This window comes from Amblyomma maculatum, chromosome 4 (genome assembly GCF_055883805.1).
Source record: "Amblyomma maculatum isolate TAMU_Amacu chromosome 4, ASM5588380v1, whole genome shotgun sequence".
NCBI lineage: Eukaryota > Metazoa > Arthropoda > Arachnida > Ixodida > Ixodidae > Amblyomma > Amblyomma maculatum.
The window spans coordinates 186,870,406-186,891,224 of NC_139347.1; the positions used below are offsets into that span (position 1 = coordinate 186,870,406).

At 44.3% G+C, this 20,819-nt stretch overlaps 1 protein-coding gene across 1 annotated transcript; it reads left to right on the forward strand.

Annotated features, from left to right (window-relative positions):
- The first annotated feature begins 18,884 nt into the window (after positions 1–18,884).
- Positions 18,885–20,480, forward strand: LOC146193845 (solute carrier family 22 member 7-like). The gene is made up of 2 exons (XM_084600626.1): positions 18,885–19,748; positions 20,277–20,480. Exons 1-2 carry the CDS (start codon positions 18,885–18,887, stop codon positions 20,478–20,480), a joined length of 1,068 nt encoding a protein of 355 aa, XP_084456752.1.
- Positions 20,481–20,819: the final 339 nt, after the last annotated feature.

Sequence of the window (20,819 nt, forward strand, 5' to 3'; positions counted from 1 at the left end):
GTCACACATAATTTTTGCTACATATGCAGTTAACAAGTCGTAATAGTGTATTCCCGAGAGTAAGAAATCAAGAAAGTGCCATTCATGTCCATCCTTTCCTTCAAGAGCTTGTCACCAAGGTAAAATCTTGATCACATATGAAAGTCAAATATAGGAGGAATACCTGTCTTTTATAAGAAATCCACATGGATGCTGAAGAAACCATGCAGCTACGTCCCCCTGCTACTTGTCCCGGAAGTCAGGTTGCCTAGTTTTTACTTGTCGGCACAGACCACGGCAACAGGGAGTCTCCAGATATGGCGCAATGAAGCATCAAGAAGACTGCAATGCATACGAGAACACTAGTCAGAACAGCAGGAAGAAAGTTATTTTGAATAATAAAAAAAAGGAAAAGTCAAATGCACAAGTAACAGAAACAAACAAGGAATACTTCATATGTTGCTGAGTAACAGCATAAAAAGAGAAGCACAGAATTAGAAATACAATGCTCCACAGAGGCAAACTACAGTAAAATGCTTGTGCACAAAATTCTCCTCTAGAGTGGAAGATTCAGTGATATATGCAAGGGGTTACGTTTATCTACTGTGCATGCATACGGTACTATAGGAATACATTACTGCCTGGGGAGTCAACCTCCACACCACCAGGTATCAAAATATTTCAGAAGTTTCTGAAAGATTTCTATGCAATGACAGGAAGATTATTTTATTTTATTTTATTTTATTTTGAACATACTGCTGGCCTCACCTTTGAGGCCGTCGCAGGAGTGGGACATCACATACACTAGAATAACACAGGTCAAGTAAGTGCCAACACAAAGGCGATCGTAGTCCAACAAGGCAATATGCATTATACAAAAGGTAAAACAAAAAGTAGCATATTGAGCAACATGGTTAAAAAAATATAATAAGCGAGAGTCAGATAAGAAAGTCGGGATGTCATCGTCAGCAAGGAAAAAAAAAGTGCAAGAGTTAGCGTACCAGCATCGTAGTCGTTATTGCAAAATAAAGCGTGATATGTTGGCGATGAAATCTTTGAGTGATGCGCAGTTGACAGCATCGCAAGGCAGACTATTCCACTCACGGATTGCTTGTGGGAAGAAAGAGTACCTGAATATACCGTTGTGAAATCTGTACTCGGTTAAGTGCTGTTGGTGTTTTGTTCTCGTAGTGCGCGTGTTTGACTTTATTAAGTACTTACTCGTATCGATTTTCATGTCGCCATTAAGCAGAAGGAAAAGAAACTTGAGGCGCAGTAGTCTGGCTCGGTTATGTATAGTGGGAAGGTCGGCTTGTCTTAAGAGCTGTGTAGGGGAATCATGACGGCGATATTTGTTAAAAATAAATCTGACCGCTTTTCGTTGTACGCCCTCTAATCTTTCTATGTATTGTTTGCGGAAGGGGAGCCAACATATTATTCCATAGTCCATTATGGAGCGAACAAGTGAAGTGTATGCTAAAAGCTTAGTGTCGACTGATGCGGATTTAAGCGATCGTTTAATCGAGTAGAGAGCTGCCAGAGCTTTGTTAGTAATATAGGCTACCTGCTTGTTCCATTTAAGATCCGAGGAAATTATTACTCCTAAATATTTATATTCTTCTACTTTCCTTAACATCTGTCCTTGTAGATAATAAGGGAGATTTATTGCCGCTCTCTTATTTGTTACTGTCATGCAAACCGTTTTTTCTACATTAATCGTCATCTGCCACGTTTCACACCATTGTGCTATGCTTTCAAGGGCACTATTTAGAATTGTTTGGTCTGCATGGCAGGTTATTTCTTTGTAAATGATGCAGTCGTCTGCAAACATTCTTACTGTTATGTTCGTACTATTAGGCAGGTCGTTGATAAAAAGAAGAAAGAGGACAGGGGCCAGAACGGAGCCTTGTGGCACGCCAGACATCACATCGCAGCAATCTGAAGAGTGCCCTTTGAAGTGTACATATTGGCGCCGGCCTGTAAGGTAGCCTTTCAGCCATTTGGTAATATTATTGTCACCGAGATAATGGAAAAGCTTTTGGAGGAGCTTAGGGTGGGAGACCCGATCGAACGCTTTCGAAAAGTCTAAGAATATCATGTCTGTTTGGCCACATCTGTCTATTGTAAATGCTAGGTCGTGAATTGTCTCTAATAATTGAGTAGTCGTAGATAAACCTTTTCTAAAGCCATGCTGGTTAGGCACAATTATGTTATTTTTTTCTAGAAATGATAGGATATGTTTAAGAATTAAATGTTCGAGGATTTTGCATGTTGTACAAGTAAGCGAGATTGGTCGATAATTGGATGCGTTGGTAATGTTGCCCGATTTATGTATAGGAATGACCTTGGCAATTTTCCATTTCTCCGGGATTTCGCCTGTTTGCAGTGATTTTTCAAAAATAATCAGCAAGAACTTTGACATCCATTCCGCGTAACGCTTAAGAAATGCATTTGGTATGTTGTCGGGACCACCGGATTTTTTACGGTTTAATTCAAGTAAGAGGGAAAGAATGCCCGATTCATTTATGATCAGATCATCTATTTTTGCTGTGTTACTCGGAGGATATTCTAAGTCAGGTTTTTTCCCATTGTCGTGCGTAAATACTGATATAAAGTAATCATTGAAGTCTGTAGCCTTCGCGATAGCCTCGGCGGGTGGTGGATTACTGTCCTGACGTGAATTCGAATTGAGGTACCGCCAAAACTTGGAAGGAGATTCTTTGATAAAATTACTTAGGGTGACGTTCATGTACTCATCTTTAGCCTTTTTTATAGCTGCCTTTAGTGCATGAGACTTTTCACGTAATTTATCAGTGTAGACGGGTAGCGGCAGTTTATTCCTCAGTTTCCTATGTCTTGCAGTCTGGCGCTTTAATTGTATAATTTTTCTTGTTATCCAAGGGTTTTTCTTATGCACCGGCTTGACCATTGCGGGAATATATGCTGATAAGCAGTGCTGAATAATTCTTTCAAACGCTGACCATAATGTGTCTACTGAAGCTGAACTATTCATGGCGAAAGAACTAAAGGTGGAATACGATTCATCTAGATAATCCAGTACACTAACGTCGTCGGCGTTTGTCCAGTCGAAAATTCGGACACTCGTCTTTACCGTAGGTGATGGCACGCCCAGCAGCAAGAAGCATTTAGCTGCTCTATGGTCTGATACGCCATCCACAACTTCCCATGAAACTCTGTCATTTGCAATGCTATCACTCACAAAAATCAAGTCGAGTACATTTCTGCTTACTGCGGTAACACGTGTAGGTTCCTGGATAAGCTGTCTAAGGCCGAAGTTAAAGCTTACATCAAGCAGTGCATCTGTATGAGCTGTATCGGCATTTTTTTTTATCAAGCGTGTCCCACGTTATGCCAGCCAGGTTAAAATCTCCCGTAAGGATTATCTTAGTATTGTGGGTGAAATGACTTTCCATATAATTTGCTAGCACGTGTAAGATATCTAGGGTAGCATTAGGGGGCCGATACATAGTGCTTAAAAAAAAGACGGATGTGTCTACTATGATTTTGCACCAAAGTGCTTCAGCGCCTATGATTTCTGGCATGGGTGTGACTTAAATGTATTCCCTGATCAAGATTGCCACACCACCGCCGCGAGAACACCTATCTTTGCGCATGACAGTGTAACCAGGAGGGAAGACATCACTACTTAAAATATCAGGAGAAAGCCATGTTTCTGTGATTGCGACAATATCAGGAGAGTGTTCGAGAATGAATGCTTCAAGTTCTGTAGTTTTGTTGACGACACTTCTGGCGTTTATGTTCACTATGATTAAGGCGGATGGTATTACGTGCTTGATCGGTTTTTTCCCCCTTTGAATGGCTGGTTTTTTGCCACAGGTACTCTGGCTTCTTTATCGTCGTCCCACACATAAACCTGCTCATTGATTTTAATCTTGTCGTACATAAGGGATACTTTTTCACCCCTATCTCGGTTGTCTTTGCTGCTATCCCAAAGTTTTTTTCGAATGCCACGTACACGTAAAGAAAAATCTTCGCCAACCGAAACACCGGAATCCTTTAGTTTGTAACAATTCTTCATTATGTTTGCCTTGTCTCTGAAGCTTTGGAACTTCAGAATAACTGGTCGGGTTTTGTCTTTAGCTTTGGTGCCTAGGCGGTGCATTCTCTCGATTCCCGAGATTGTGACACCAAGGGTGCCGTTAATTTTTTCTGTGATTTTTGATTTCAGGTCATCTGTGTTCTCGTCCTCTTCTTCCGTAATTCCGTAAAAAATTAAGTTTGGTCTTCTACTTCTGTTCTCAAGGTCATCAACCTGAAGAGCTAGCCTACTAATGATGTTTTCAAATGTCTCCATTTTCTCCTCAACACCTGCGATTCTGCCTTCGAGATGAGCCAACGTGTCCAGTTTCGCATGAATGCCTTCCAGAGATTCGTTTATAGCCTTGTTGTCGTTTTTTATTTCAGCTATTTCACCAGCCAATTTGCGGATTTCAGTCACGACTTCCTGCATGTTAGGTCCGGGGTTACTTTCCACATCCCCAGCAAGCAGCAGCAAGTACCTCAAAGAGACAATGCTATCACAAATAATTGTGTACACTACGCCTGGGCAAGGCAGCACCACAAGAAAAATGTCGCTACTTCTGTAACATTTGCCAAACCGTTTTCTCACCTGGAGCAAGAAGATGAATGGATTACTCGACATGTTCACTGCGGTGCCACCATGCCCAATGCCGCTGTCGGTCGCATCGCGCCCTTTATAGGCCCGTGATGTCGACGGCGCTGTGGAAGCCGCTGTGCCTCCGAAGGGGGCGTAGACCAGTTGATCCAGCCGTTCAAGAAATGCGCCGGGACCCAGCTCGTTCAACGGGGCGTTGCAGCACTCGGTACAATGCGGAGCAAGCGGTGCTGATGCGGTACGGTTGATTGTCCGGGTGCCGTCCACGAAATGATCGCAAGAAATGAGCAGACCAAGCGCCTGGAGCAAGAAGATGAATGGATTACTCGACATGTTCACTGCGGTGCCACCATGCCCAACGTGTCGGTCGCATCGCGCCCTTTATAGGCCCGTGATGTCGACGGCGCTGTGGAAGCCGCTGTGCCTCCGAGGGGGGCGTAGACCAGTTGATCCAGCCGTTCAAGAAATGCGCCGGGACCCAGCTCGTTCAGCGGGGCGTTGCAGCACTCGGTACAATGCGGAGCAAGCGGTGCTGATGCGGTACGGTTGATTGTCCGGGTGCCGTCCACGAAATGATCGCAAGAAATGAGCAGACCAAGCGCCTGGAGCAAGAAGATGAATGGATTACTCGACATGTTCACTGCGGTGCCACCATGCCCAATCTCTTTCACTATCTTTCACTATCAAACACAGTTGCAAACAACACTAAAATCTAATGAGCCCAGGTATGTTTCTCTTAAAAAATGTGTGGACGAAGGAAATGTAGTTGCTGCTCCTTTTATTTATTTACTTGTAAGTAATACTGCATCATTTCCAGCTATAGCACGCGTGAACACAATGCAAACAAACAATAGAGGTGAGCAAGCTTATCTAAAGATTTAGAATGACTTTTTGTAATAAAATGAACAGAAATAATTTAACTAGCCATGTACAGGAGACAATGCATGTACTAAAGCAAAGCTGCACAGATTTAAGAGCCTTAAAAGCTCTAGCAAAACACTCTTCTTGTCACTGTTGCCTTTTCACAAACACTACAGGCTGGCCGAGAGCTAGTTTAGATACAATACCTCTAATTATCGCATTCAAACTGATCACTTTTTCAAATACATTGATAAACACAGGTACACATGGCTGAGCTTTCAAAACATAATCTGTTGGACAAAACCCTCATTATACTCTTGGATAGGTCTGATAATAAAGATCAGCATGGTGAACAGCCATTCAGCGCTTCCATGCCCTATGCAAGCTTAATAGCCTTATCATATCTTACAGAACACTGTTGTAATTTTCAACACCTGAGAACCAAATTCCATGGGGGTTTAAAGGGACATCTTTGAGCAAAGTTCACTGTAGGATATTGCCCCCCAAAAACCCAATCACAACAATCTGTAAACACATGTTCGATAGCATCTGGCTTTCTGCACAAAATACAGTTCACACCCCATGGCAGAAAGATCTCTCTCTGCCATCTATGTTTATCCAGGCAGAACCCAAACATGTAATTTAAAAATAAAGATTTTTAGCAGGCTGTAAAGGCATTCGTTTTACATGTTAGGATGCATTATTATTTCATAAACACAAAAGGGCCGCTACACTGATACTTCCCTTCGTCTTGCAGCCCACCCCTTCTGTAACAAGCCCCCTCATGTTTGCAGAACTCAAAAACACACAAAAAAATTAAACAAAAAATGTTCTCCAACAGATAAATATCAGCGCCAATGGCGGAATCGCCGTTCTACTGTGAGTCCAGAAGTCCATGACCCGACCTATCCCCCTCCTTCGGGCTCCAACCGTTACGTACCACCACGCAACGACTCACCAGTTTCTGTTCGCATGCCTGACAATATTACTTTTATTATTGCTAGTAACTATTTGGCTCTAGGGTTAACGATGCATTTATTTAGGTAGTGAATAAAATGAGTTCGGAAGTTAATTGGAAACCTTGGTGACTAGCAGGAAAGTAAATATTTGTGTATATGTTGCTTTGTGCAAAGTAAATGTTCTCACTTAGTCACAGAAGAACAATACCACTTGAACGAACGTCACTTCGACGATGTATTCAGTTGTACGAACTTTATTAAATGCCCCACTGAAGCTCTATTGAACACTACGCAAACGCACTTCATTTTAACAACTTCAGCTATTGCTCATTTCAGTTCAACGAACATTTTCCGCGGTGCTATCCTGTGTCTTCAAAGTCATACTGAGCGCTTAAAAAAGCACAGTCCGCACTCTTTGTAGCATATTTTTATGTTAAGAATCACTCTTCATTATCGCGTAAAGAAAAGTGTACTACTGAAATAAAACAGCTAAGTATATCTCCTGTTTTAAAGCTCTGAAGAGGCCACGAAAAATTTTGTTTAGTGCAGACTATAAGCAAGATTCACCAACACGTCAGTCTTGCGCTAATGACACAGCAAGAATCATATAACAACACCGAGCTGGTTTCAAGCTTTGCTTTAATGAAGCCTGTTACACATCTGCCCTTTATACTCTCAAAAGAAAACAATAAATGCAAGAAAGCATGAACCAGTAAAAATTTTACAGTTATAAAGCAAACACATGAATGCAAAAAACATCAACATGTGATACCTACCAATTCAATGTCTCCTTTACAGGAAGGATGCTTTAGGGCAGGGCACCCATGGCTGATAGAATAAACTGCCTCAATAGATTCATGACGCTGTCTGCTTCATATTCAGGCAGCACTCCCTCGATGGCAGATAAAATCTGCTGCAAAAGCAGTGTGACAATACAATTACATTAGCTGGACTGCAAGCATTATTGCCAAACAAGCCGTAAACGCAGTAAAAGAAAGACTTCATTAAATTCATGCTTCTCAAAATCCATAACATACCATTACTTTCCCTATACTCCTAAAGAAAAGCTGTCTCAGAAAATGAATTCCTAGCAGCTCTAGGTCACATGCCATAAGTTACCAATAAACTCGATCCTATCATCTGTTTCAATTCTGACCCTTGTCAGCAATGTCAAACATTAATAAACGAAGAACTTCCATAGTTGAAATTCACTTTTCAAAATATGCTGTTTCTCTGTGAAGCTTAAAGGTTCTTAGAAATTAAACAAAACAGAAGACTAAGTTTGAAAGCTCTAACCACTTACTTCACAGCCAATTGTTAGCTTGACCCACATAACTTGCCACGCCTCCGTAAAAAAAAAAAGAAAACCGTTGGGACTTAAATAAACAATACGTACTGACCTACTGAGGATACAAATATAACTATTACTGTGTTGGAGTCTGCGAATTGTTATGAATAAAATGATATATCACCCCCCCCCCCCAATCTGTGCTTACTCGAAAGGAAAGCTTAAAATACAGTACAATTTTAAGCGGTTGCTTATGGACTGTTCCAATAAACCTCGAATTACCGGCTCTATGTGCAAATAGCTCAGCAAAGAAACCCTATAAATAAAAAAGATAGGTAGCGAGCGATCGCACACATCTGATGGAAGATAAAAATTGCGTCTACATCACTTTTACGCAGTACAAGGCCTCTCTCAATATTTGAAGCTGACAGCTATGGCTGAGAGGCAAAGCGGTTGTTTACGTTTGAATAATTGGTAATAACTCCGCAAAAACAAACGCCTTAACTATCTGAAATTTGTTGCAAAATGATCGGAAAGAGGCCGCGGACCATCGAGGATCACTTTTTAGAACTTAACTAGGTGCTAAAAAGGCTAAACGATGAAAAATCTTCCTAGCACATTGGTCGTGCTGTGTGCAGCAAATTAAAAAATGGGTAAACGCGTGTAAGTTGAAAACTGTTCAGTTCAGAAACATAAAATTTTTCGTGAGTATGCGCAAAGGGTTTATAATCATCATCATCATCATGAGCCTGATTATACCCACTGCAGGGCGAAGGCCTCTCCCATATTTCTCCACTTAACCCGGTTCTGTGCTAGCTGCATCCACTTGACCCCTGCGAACTTCTTAATCTCATCCGCCCACCTAACTTTCTGCCGCCCCCTGCTACGCTTTCCTTCCCTTGGAATCCAGTTTGTTACCCTCAGCGACCATCGGTTATCCTCTCTTCGCACTACATGTCCTGCCCATGTCCATTTCTTCTTTTCAATTTCCACTAGAATGTCGGTAACTTGAGTTATTTCTCTGACCCACTCTGCACGCTTTCTATCTCTTAATGTTACCCCTATCATTTTTCGTTCCATAGCCCTCTGGGTTGTCCTCAACTTAAGTAGAACTCTCTTGGTTAGCCTCCACGTTTCAGCCCCATAGGTGAGTACAGGCAAGATGCAACTGTTGTATACTTTCCTTTTGAGCGATACCGGTAAGCTGCTAGTCATAATATGCGAGTGCTTGCCAAATGCGCTCCATTCCAATCTTATTCTTCTTGTTATTTCCTTTTCATGGTACGGATCTGCGGTTACTACCTGTCCTAAGTAGACATATTCGCCTACTACTTCCAGTATTTCGCTACCTAATGTAAACTGCTGTTCCTTCCCAAGGCTGTTGAACATTACCTTAGTCTTCTGCATATTGATTTTTAAGCCTACCTTTCTACCTTTACTGTCTAGGTCATCCATCATTATTTGCAGTTCATCCCCCGAGTTGCTTAGCAAGGCAATGTCATCAGCAAACCGCAGATAACTGAGGTATTCTCCATCTACCCTTATCTCTAACTGCTCCCCTTCCAAGTCTCTGAATACTTCCTCTAAACAAGCTGTGAATAGTACTGGGGAGATTGTGTCTCCTTGCCTAACACCTCTCTTTATGGGAATTTTGTTACTTTCTTTATGCAGAACTATGGTTGCTGTGCAGCCACTATATATATCTTCCAGCACTTTCACGTACGGCTCGTCTACCCCCTGATTTCGCAATGCCTGCATCACCGCCGAGGTTTCAACTGAGTCAAATGCTTTTTCGTAATCAATGAATGCTATGTATAAGGGCTGGTTATATTCCGAGCATTTTTCTATCACCTGATCGATGGTATGGATATGATCGACAGCGGAGTACCGTTTCCGAAACCCTGCTTGATCCTTTGCTTGATTGCAGTCTAAGGTTGTCCTGATTCTATTAGCGATTACCTTAGTAAATACCTTATACGTAACAGACAGTAAGCTGATTGGTCTGTAATTTTTAAGGTCTTTAGAGTCCCCTTTCTTGTGAATGAGGATAATGTTTGCATTCTTCCATGGTTCCGGTACCGTCGATGACACCAGGCACTTCGTATACAGGGTGGCCAGTTTTTCTAGCACGATATCCCCCCCGTCCTTTAGCAAATCTGTAGTTATCTGATCCTCTCCAGCTGATTTCCCCCTTTTCATAGTTTCTAGTGCTTTCTTGACCTCGTCCTTCGTCACTGGTGGGACGTCTGACTGCTTTTCCCTACCGCCAATCTCATTACGGTCCTGACTACTTTGGCTACTGTAGAGATCTATATAGAACTCCTCGGCTACTTTGACTATCTTGTCCATATTAGTGATGACGTTGCCCGCCTTGTCCCTTATCGCATACATCTGGTTTTTGCCTATGCCCAATTTCTTCTTTACCGCTTTAAGGCTTCCCCCGTTCTTTACAGCATGCTGAATTTTCTCCATGTTATACTTCCTTATATCGGCCACCTTGCGCTTATTGATTAGCTTTGATATCTCGGCCAATTCGATCTGGTCTGTTGGATTGGAAGCTTTCATACTCCGGCGTTTCTTAATCAAATCTTTCGTCTCCTTAGACAGCTTACCGGTATCCTCTCTAACTATCCTACCGCCTACTTCTACCGCGCACTCAGTATTGATATCTCTGAAATTATTGTTCCTTGCCTCTAGGGTAATGTCGTCATCCTCAGTTAGAGCTGAAAACCTATTCTGTACCGAGATCCTGAACTCTTCTGCCCTCCCCCTCACCGCTAATTCGTTGATGGGTTTCTTTCTTACTAATCTGTTGCGTTCCTTCTTCAGATTTAGCCGAATTCGGGATCTCACCATCCTGTGGTCACTGCATCGCACTTTCCCGATTACCTCTACATCCTGCACAATGGTGGGGGTTGAACACATTATGAAGTCGACTTCATTTTTAGTCTCTCTGTTAGGGTTTATAAAAAAGGAATGAAAACGTTTGGCAACTTACATTGAAGGTTTCTGGCAGAAAGAAGTATTTTTTTCCGTGCTCGACGTCGCCAAACGCCGCCTCGCCGAGAAGTTTTTTTGCAGATCTTCGGGGCGCGACCACGTGACACAATCACGTGACGCATGCCTCTATTTTTGCAGGCATTCTGAGAACAATCACGTGACACATGGGTGCCGTAGCCAAGCCGTAGTCTCGGCGTCCGCTCACGCGAGTATCGTGGAGTTCGCTTTTTTTTTTTTAATCGCGCTGCCGCGCTGCTAAGACGAAAGGCGGGAAGCGTGGAATGCCGAGCGAGCGCCGGTTCTGTGCGTTCGCAATCTTTTGCTTTCGTTCTTTTTCTTCCGGTGGTTTTGTGGGGTGGCTGGAATTCGAGGCGACGCAGAGACTCGGAGTGGCGAGCCCGCTTCTTCACAGCGCGCTGCATGGATCGTGTGTTTGCTTTCCTCATTGTAATGAAAACTTGAGTTCTGACCGTATGTGGGGCCACACATATTGAGTACCTGCGCATAAGTTATTTGCACACACGCCCGCTCACACACATGCAGATTTGCAGTGGCGGAAAAGATATAGCTCTCAAGACTGACAGCATTATCCATTTATGCTAAATAAACACGAAAAACTGATTGCTGATTTGGTTACTTTTACTCGGAGACAGCTTCGTGAATATTTTGTGAAACTTTGAAGCCATCCTTTTCGCTGTATTGATGACATCACTGCGGTATTACCATAAAATTGCGCTGTTATTCGGTAAACACATATCTATTTTCTTTTTTTTTTACTTGTGATGCTGTTCATCTCTGTAATGCCTGCAATGTTTATGCCTGTAATGTGTTCCATGTAAACTCTCAAGCAGTGTGCAACTGCTTTCGCGCTGAGGAGCCCCCCCCCCCCTCCCCCGTCCTCGGATTTGAAAATAAGATTGATTGAGTGATAATTTCATTGATTAATTGATTGATTGATTGATTGATTGATTGATTGAAGGGCGCGTAAATGTTAACGTAGCAGTCAAATCGCCAGCGCTACCTAGCTGCCGATCAGGCTAAAGCAGTCCATACCAAACTTTAAAAAAATAAACGAAAGGAAGAAAGCGTGCAATCTGCTCTGTCATTTTCCGAGGGCAGCTCCAAGCCGTCACAGGTTTATACCATGCTATCTACGTTGGCAAGCCTGCCCGCTTCTCCTTTCACACCTTCCGCACTTCAAGGGGGGGGGGGGGGTGGGGGGGGGGTGAAGAATGCGTGCGTGCGTGCGTGCTGCTGTGTGCTTTGCTCGCAGGACGGCTAGACGCTCCCCCTCCTCCAGCTCGAAGGCGCGCGCTCCGATGGTCAAGAGCCTCCTTGCATCTTCCCCGCGCATTGGATTTGAGACACCTTGCAACCACCCTCTCGAGAGGGTGGCTGCAGCTAGAACTAGCATAACGTTCTTAATGTATCACAACACACGGAAGAATGAATATGTTCAGCTACAGCTGGTTCATATTCCGTGGTTCTGCATGTTAACTGCTGTTAATTGTGCCGTAAGGGCGCTTAATTTATGCACAGTGTAAGGTCAGTGCTGCGGACCGCAGGTTGCGCGGTGATATAGTTCACCAGGCTGAATGAGCGCGATGCGAAGGCAGAGAGCGAATATGCGTGTTTCTGCGGGCGCATTCTATGCCGTTATGTGTGCTAGTTCGCTCGCACCGCCCCCTTCTCTGCGCCTTCCCTCTTCCGCTCTCTTCTCTTACCATTAGCGCGCCTCCCTTCTCTACCCTTGCCCTTAGCACGCACCTCACCCAGACACCACCTCCAGTAAAAACATAACAAACGTAGAACCTGTAGAGCACTCGCTCAGTTGACGCACATGCCCAAAGGCTGCTGTGTGGTCTCGGATAACCTCCGCGAGCGAAACATACGATGCGCGCGGTCAGGAACAGATGGCTGAGATATGGCCGCTGCCTTGCCGGGAGCTGTGGCGCAGAAGTGAATAAGACAATTGCTAACATATTGAGCGCGGCGATAGAACATGTCGGCGACGCGAACGCCGATTTGTTTCCATAAGTGGTGGGCAGGGGCGTAGTGTGAACAGTGGGGTGTCTCGACGGCATCTGGGCGCACAGTTCTAATCCCGATCGTGTCGATAAAAGAAAAAAAAGAGAAGTTCATTTTTTTTCTGGTGAAAGTTTTGTCCTCGTCAGGGAAAAGCACTCTCCATTTTCCAGTAATTTCGGCGCGTGAAAAGGGAAGGGGTGGAGGGGGGGGGAGCTTGTTCGGTATTTTACTGAACATGTGCATATACTCATAGTTGTGTGTATACCATCAAATAATGCTAAAGTCCCGCTCATACAGCTTCTGGGCTACGTGGATCCGAGCGTCCAGGGCGTGCGCCTCTTGGAGAGCATCGCGCGATGTAACCCGACAACACCACACAGCGCACATTCGCCATCGTAAAGTTGGCGGCGCGGTGGCTGACGCCGTGCTGTCCGCGTTTACCTTCCATTTGTGATGTTTTAGTCTTTAATGGTGCGAGCAAGCTCGATAACAGGACTCAGTGCGTCCTCAACAAGAGCGGACGCTTGACGAAGAAATGCGCGATGAAGAAAGAGTGAAATTGTAACCAGTTAAATTTTTCAAAATATAAACTTATACGTTTTTATCAATGATTCTTGCGAATTGGTCGTATCAATTGTCTTTTTCCATTTCATTTTTAACATATGTTACTCATAATAAAAATAAAAAAAAGTAATTCAAATATGATTTGCAATGAACAGCATGCACTCGGTCAGTTAATTGGGACTACATACTTTCGATCTGAACATTTTTTCTGACATGCCAAATTGCTTCAATATATTGCAATGGCTGTGTATGAGTGGTTTAACCAGACATAAATGTCGGGGGCGTTATACAGCATCGATAAAAAAATTGCAGAAAGGCCGAAAAAAGGAGTTCAAAAACTTTCGGAAGGTGTTTTGACCTCGAAACAGAGGCCTGGCTACGCCCCTGCTGTATATTGACAGGCATATATACAGAGAAGTATATTGGCCTAACAACTTGCTATGTACCAACTTTATATGAACTGATCTAAATACACAAATGTAACCGTGTATGAACTTCGTATTTACACATGTCTATAGAGATTAAAAGTACGTACAATATTGATAGAGTCAATAAGGTGTTAATAAAAATTCTAAAGACTGTTGACGACCATTTTTGTAAGGGTGACGCCGCTTTGAGAAGATGCTGATTGGGAGAGGGGGACTTACGTCAGAGCCAACGAATTTAACACAAGACTTTGTCACTCAAGTGCTGGAATAAAATGTATGTCCCCTGTGTCGCTATCCGGACACGCTGCCTCTACGCCAACAAGGAAGCTGTCACACAACACTCTTAAGCGCTCACCGCACGAGGCGGAGATTCGCCATGACGGGAAGCCACTCGCCGCTCAATGCGAAGCAACAAATCGCGTTGAGACAGTATGTAACTTCCGCTATACCTTTTTAGAAAATTTGTTTTTGTTTTATTCAAGAAGTTTTTAATAAGGAATTTGCTTTCGTAGTGCCGTTTAAGTTAGGAACCTGCAGATACTCGCTTCATCTGAGGAAAGGAGCAGGGTTGGGAGTCTAGTGGAATTCGCCGTTTGCGGAGCAATCTGCTTGCCGCTATTGTATTTGTATCTATTATACATGCCGTCATTGCACTGGCCGCCGCTACGGTGCCGAACGACGGCTGTTGTGAGGCGTGTCTTAATCTTTCTTTTTACCTCATCTCTTAAATCTGCCTGCACGAGGCAATGGTGGAGGCTTATCTACAGACAGTTTGCTGAGCCGTGTATTTTTTTTTTTACTTCTTCCTAGAGTCGCAACATCTGACCCATGCATATGAGCGCGTCGAGTTCTGTAAAACTTAGGAGGGTAATAAAGGATACAAAAGGCTATTGTGGGTAGGTTTTGGGTATTAATAACAAAAGGAGCGATAGAAACTCACTTTTTACAAGTTGTGCATCGCATAGTGTAGTTTCACATCACTGCACCGTGTCCCTTAAAAACGCCAGATATTTTTCAGCGCTTGCTGTTTAGCCTTAAAACATGACGCAAGCATATTTATACTCCCTCTTGACCAAACGACGAGACGGCCGAAACAGAGCAACACTTAAAACACTCTGTTGCCGAGCTCCGTTTATTCGCACGGGTAATTGTTGTGCTCTCGGATAATTGCACATACACACAAGGGACAATGGCCACAGCGTCTGAAATGGTATTATATTGCGTGACGAGATCAAAAAGTATATTGTAATATGATAGACAAAAAGCCCTACTGAACAATAGGAAACAAATCAATAACTTCGACTCAATGTGAAACAAATGGCAGAGACCAGAATCGGCGCACCTAGCAGGAAATTCTTTCAGAGGGATCAACAAATTTATGAACCGCAGGGAGCGATCCGTGCCGCTGTAAAGCCTAGCTGCAGAGTAGCTTCAAATGCAAGAATTTTGAAATAGTCAAAGATATAACTTTTTGGTTACAAGGAATTTCAAGGAAAACTTTACTGAAGGACGCGAAACAGTGAAAGTAGAGGGAGAAATGATCCAGTGACTCGGGTTCACTGCAGAATGAATACACAGCTGCGGGCGAGGAGCCAGATTTGGGGGGGGGGGGGGGGTAGAATTAAGGAGAGTAGTCCTACACCTGACTTTTGTTAGAGATAGCTCGCACTGACGTTTCAGGCTCTGACCTAGGGTCTAGTATACTGCAAATATATAATACCAGCGGAAACGATACGCGATGGAGTCGTCGCGCGACGAATCGCTAGGGAAAATGGCCTCATGCGGTTATCGCTTTAAATAAACTTAAGTATATTCATTTTTTGTCACAACTTGAAGGTACATGCATTTTTAAGCAGTAGTGAGATCGACAAGAATTCGAACTTGATTTTTAAGTTCTTAATATTTTTGACCAATTGATCCTTGCAGGCACGCGCCAGTCTCTTGACTGCGAAAAAGAAAAGAGCGAAGAAGAATGCCGCATGTTTAGTCAAGACCGTGGTTTCTTATAACCAGAGCCCAGTAAACTGGATAAACTACAAATTTTGTTCGGCGTCATTTAAAAGAGGCATAGCGTAGGCAAAGGACGAGTACAATGAAAATTTAAATACTTATTTGTCAAACCCTAAGCACAGGAAGGCTTTGTATCGTTTGATGGAACGAAATAGAAACTCACGCATTTCTCAGTCATTAAGTTCAATAGTGTTGTCTCCACAGGAGGCAAAGGATGAGTTGGAACCAATTGCACAAGGGCACGCATTACGTTTCCAGGAGCAGTGCAGAGTTTCCTTGCACGCTCCCATTTTCTGCTCACACTATGTTCAGGTTGAAAGGTCAGAACTTCTATCTGTGATTTCTTCCATGCAAAACTCGGCTCCAGGTTGGGACGGGGTTACGGTAGGTGTGCTCAAAATTTTAGCAAATGAATTCACTTAGTATCTCCTGGATCTGGTCCACGAATCATTAGAATCTGCATGGCTGCCGCACGTCTGGAAAGTGGCAAAAATTATATTGCTCTTGAAAGACCCTGGTAAAGGATTTCATGTTGACAACATTCGGCCGATAGCTTTGACTTTGAATCTAGCAAAATTAATAGAAAGAATTGTGCATGGCCGCATCTCAAAGCATATTTCAGAGGTTAATGCTTTGAGTTCTGCCCAGATTGATTTCCGCAATGGATGCTCAATATGGTCAGTACATGTAGATTTATAAAGCAGGATTCATCTTGCAATGTGCAACAAGGAGGTATCAGCGTTAGTGACGCTCGATATAGCTAACGCCTACGACAGCATTGAACATTCCATTAAACTAAACAAGTGGTCATTATCACGTCCTCCGTTCTACATTTATGCTTGGATCAGGAAATTTTTGAAAGGACGAGAATTCTTTTGCACTGATGGCTCATTATTCTCAGATACCTATGCACAGACAAGAGGGGTGCCCCAGGGCTCTGTGCTCTCACCATTCCTTTCTAATATATTAATGTGCGATATTCCGGTTCATCCTGATGTCACTGTATGTGTATATGCAGATTACATAGCATTCTTCGCCTCTGCAAAAGATATTCATGACCTCTATCGTTCACTACAGGCTCACCTAAATGCACTTGAGGTCTGGTTGGACAAAATTAAATTGGTTTTAAATGTGTCCAAACGTACTGTGCTAGTTTTTAAAAGCAATACCCCCTTATATGTTTCGTTAAACTACCGCTCAGATGTCATACCTCAAGTGGAATCTGTGCGGTATTTAGGCATTACGTATGATGCTAGTATGGATTGGAGGCCTCACATCAAGTCTAATGTTCAGAAAGGTGAGCTTGCCCTTGGTAGGCTCATACGGATAAGTAATAGGAAATTTGGTATGCGTCGACACACTCTTCTACTTTTGTACAAAGCCTATGTGAGACTGATTCTGGAATTTGGCTTCATTCTTTTTTCTGGATGTCGTAAATATAAGCTGCATCCTTTGCTGCTTTTAGAGAGACGGGCGCTGCGCCTCTGCCTAGGGCTTCCACAGTCAGTCTCTACCACTGTGCTGTACTTGGAGGACCGTATTTTCAGACCTTAACTCCCGTTTCCGCCTTCTAACTGTTAGATTTTTCTTGCGATCATTTGAGGCTACTCCAGGTATGGCTATACTTATTTTTGTGTCAAACCCCGCCCTCTTTCTCACTCACCAGTGGCCAAGGGTCTGCATGCCCCAGCTTGTTTTGACGCAGAACATTTTAGCAAACATTGGTGTGGACCTCGGTTCTATATGTTCTATTGGTTGCTCAACGTGCTTCGTGGATATAAATTATGATTATATATTTCCATCTAATGTGAAGCACTTACCTTCAGGTCTAATATCCAGTCTCCTATGTGATCACCTTGAAAAGTTCCCTGATCACACTGTAATTGCCACTGATGCGTCTGTGACTGCGCTGAAAGCAGCGATTGGAATTGTTTTCAGAGTCTCTTTCCTGCAGTTTTTCGGTGCGTGTCCCGGATTACACACCGATATTTTTAGCAGAGTTTATGGCAATTGGACTAGCACTACTGAATGTTCCCTGCAGTCAATCAAAAATAATTTTTCTATCAGTCTTTCTATTTTGCTGCCACTGGAGTCAGCACGGGATGCTCTTTTGAGCTGCTCACTAAAGCATTTCATACCGGTGTGGGTGAAAGAACTACGCTTCATCTGGGTCCCCGGTCACTGCGGTATTTTCCAGAACGAATCGGCAGATTTCCTTGCTAAATCAGCTCTTGATGCATCCGTTTCATGTACCATCCCTAATATCACCATTTTTGGAAAGTCCTGTTTTCAGCGTTATCAATACCTAGCCGCTTCGTGCAATGAAACCTTGCTATCTACAGCCGAATACCAGCATCTCATATACTCATGGAAAGTTCGTTCATGTAAATCACGGCAGTGTGAGATAACGATGACTCTCACGAGATGCAGGACTCCTCGCCTAAATCTTTATTTATGTAGATGCGGGATCAGCCCCACAAACCTTTGTGAGGCTTGCGATGAGATTGAAAATATTGATCCCTTCCTTCTCGCTTGCCGAAGATTTTCACATCAGAGGAGGGTGCCTTTAGAAACTCCAATTGCACGCTTGGGATTTACGTTGTCGGTCCCGCTTCTACTCTCCTTCGGTGCGAGTGCGAAAGGATTTGCGTTGCCTCAAATTTGTCTGTACTTACATAACTACATCACAGCTACGGACAGATTCCCTTGCTAATTGTATTCCACATTTACAAACTTCCAAATTTTTGCTTCGTATTTTTACTTTCAATCAATTTTGTGATTTTAAATCTTATGTTTTTGTTTAGTTGATAATTGCTTTATTGCACTAATTCAGTTCGTGTAGGACATTTGGCAGTCCACACTGAACCCTAGTCAATCCCCCTTCGTGGGTATGTGCCATATATCAAGGCAGAAGAAGAAGAAGACCGTGGTTCAGGTTAGGGCAGCTACAAATACCTCCCGTATTAACGTCTAAGATGCTTCTGCTGTCTAGACGCAGGCTCAGTAGAGTAGACTTAGTGACGAGCGACTGCTATGACTGCAGTGATGTGTTCGGCCATGGTCATTTTCAGCGCTGGTTCTTCAATCTCGTTATATTCTCCGTGTGCGCAATGCAGTGCCACACCCTCGCCTTCAGTCTCATCTCTGGTGACGTCGACCACTGGTGCAAGCAGCCACAGGGCGAAATGAAGGTGCCTGCGGCCTCCTGGAGGAACTCGGCAATCCCTCTAGAGGCGGACGGTCGCTTCAGTCGATGCAGCGTCTACAAACAACCAGGTCACCCTAACGACACGCTGATTGTTGACTGCGATGATTGGGACTACGACCCGGAGTACAGCAAGAGGACCATCGTAAGTCAGTGGGACTTGGTCTGCCACAGACGCTGGTTGCGCGCCATGGCGGAGAGCCTCTACATAGCCGGCTCGCTGATTGCGATGACTGCCGTCGGGCAGATGGCGGACAGAGTCGGCCGGATGCCCGTGCTCCTCACAGCGATGGCGGTGCTGCAGCTGGCCACGATGGGCGGATGTTTCGCAGCATCATACCACATGTACGTCCTTTCAAGGTTTCTCAACTCTGGCTGCGTGGCAACTGTCGCCGTCCTCGCCTGCACACTATTCTTTGAGGCATCCACGCACGAGAACAGGAACAGGGACCTGTGTGCCGCCATGTGCGCAGGCTTGCTGATTGCCGAGGTATGGCTTGCTGTGGCACGGCTGCTCAGAGGGCTGAACTGGATAGTTCTCCAGATCTTCATGTTGTCCCCGACTGTCCTCACGTTGTACGCGGTGTCCGCAGTGCACGAGTCAGCCCGCTGGTGCATTGCAGTAAACGACATGGCCAGAGCCGAAATGCTCATGATCGCTGCCGCCAAAGAAAATCGCTTTCCCGTTTCGAACACTGACTGCATGCTGGAAAGGCTCAAGGCAGAGGTTCAGAGGACCGAAATGCGCATGCTGCTCACAGCAGGAGACGTAACTAGAGCAAAGGCAGTACAGCGCAGCGCGTTCGTGATGATCGGCTTATCGTTCTCTGCTTCGTTCTCACAATACTCATTGATGGCCGTCGAGGACAGGGTAATATTAGGAACAACTGCTTGGTTCCAGTGGGCCTCAAGCGGAACCAACCTCGCAAGTTGCGCGCTGCTCTACGCTACGTTCAGAAAACTCTCACCGCAACATCTACTGGCCGCAGCAGTAGGAACGCTTGGTGGCGTTTCCTGCGTGATAAGCCTGAGTTTCGCATTGGGATGCGCTTACGTATCGACATTGTTCTTCCTTTTAGCCAAACCGCTTACGTTCGCGGTCAAAGTCCTCATATTCGCCAACGTCTTGGAAATGGTGCCGACGCGTGTGCGTTGCGGGGCGAGTTGCTGGCTCTTCGGTTTGGGCCGCTTGGGAGGGGTGTGTGCCATAGTGCTGTCCGTGCGGCAAGACATTGGGCGTGGCGATGTGCTTTTCGCCCTAGCTGGGACTACGTTCTTTATGTTGCTCCATGCCCAGCTCTTTTCACAGCAGCCGTCGGAGAAGCCAACTCTGGCCAGCCCTTTATCAGCTGCGGGTTCCATTCAGAGTGTGGACTTCATGAAGCAGACACTGAACTGGCGGAATGTGAAGAAGGGACGAACCAGCAAGCCTCGTGGCAGTGGTCAGTCATCGAGGTACCAAAGCATCGAGCCGAGACCTGTGGACAGCAGACTCAATTAGAGTGTTATGATTTGTGACGCAAATGTGTTTTCAGTCTCGTCACTGTAATTTATGCTATCTAAGCACAACGTTATGTGAATGCAATTTATTCGATCTGTCGAATGTTTACACAATTTCTGTGCCGTTTTGTGGCACTTGTATCAAGGGCAAACATTGGATATTGGATGCAATGCATCTTTTTTTTTGTGTGTTGCTATTAAGTTGGCTTCCAATATGGTTTTCTTTTGGGGTTTCACGTCCTAAAGTGACTCAGGCTATGAGGGACGCCGTAGTGGAGGACTCCAGAAATTTCGACGACCTGGGGTTCTTTAACGTTCACTGACATCACACAGCCCACGG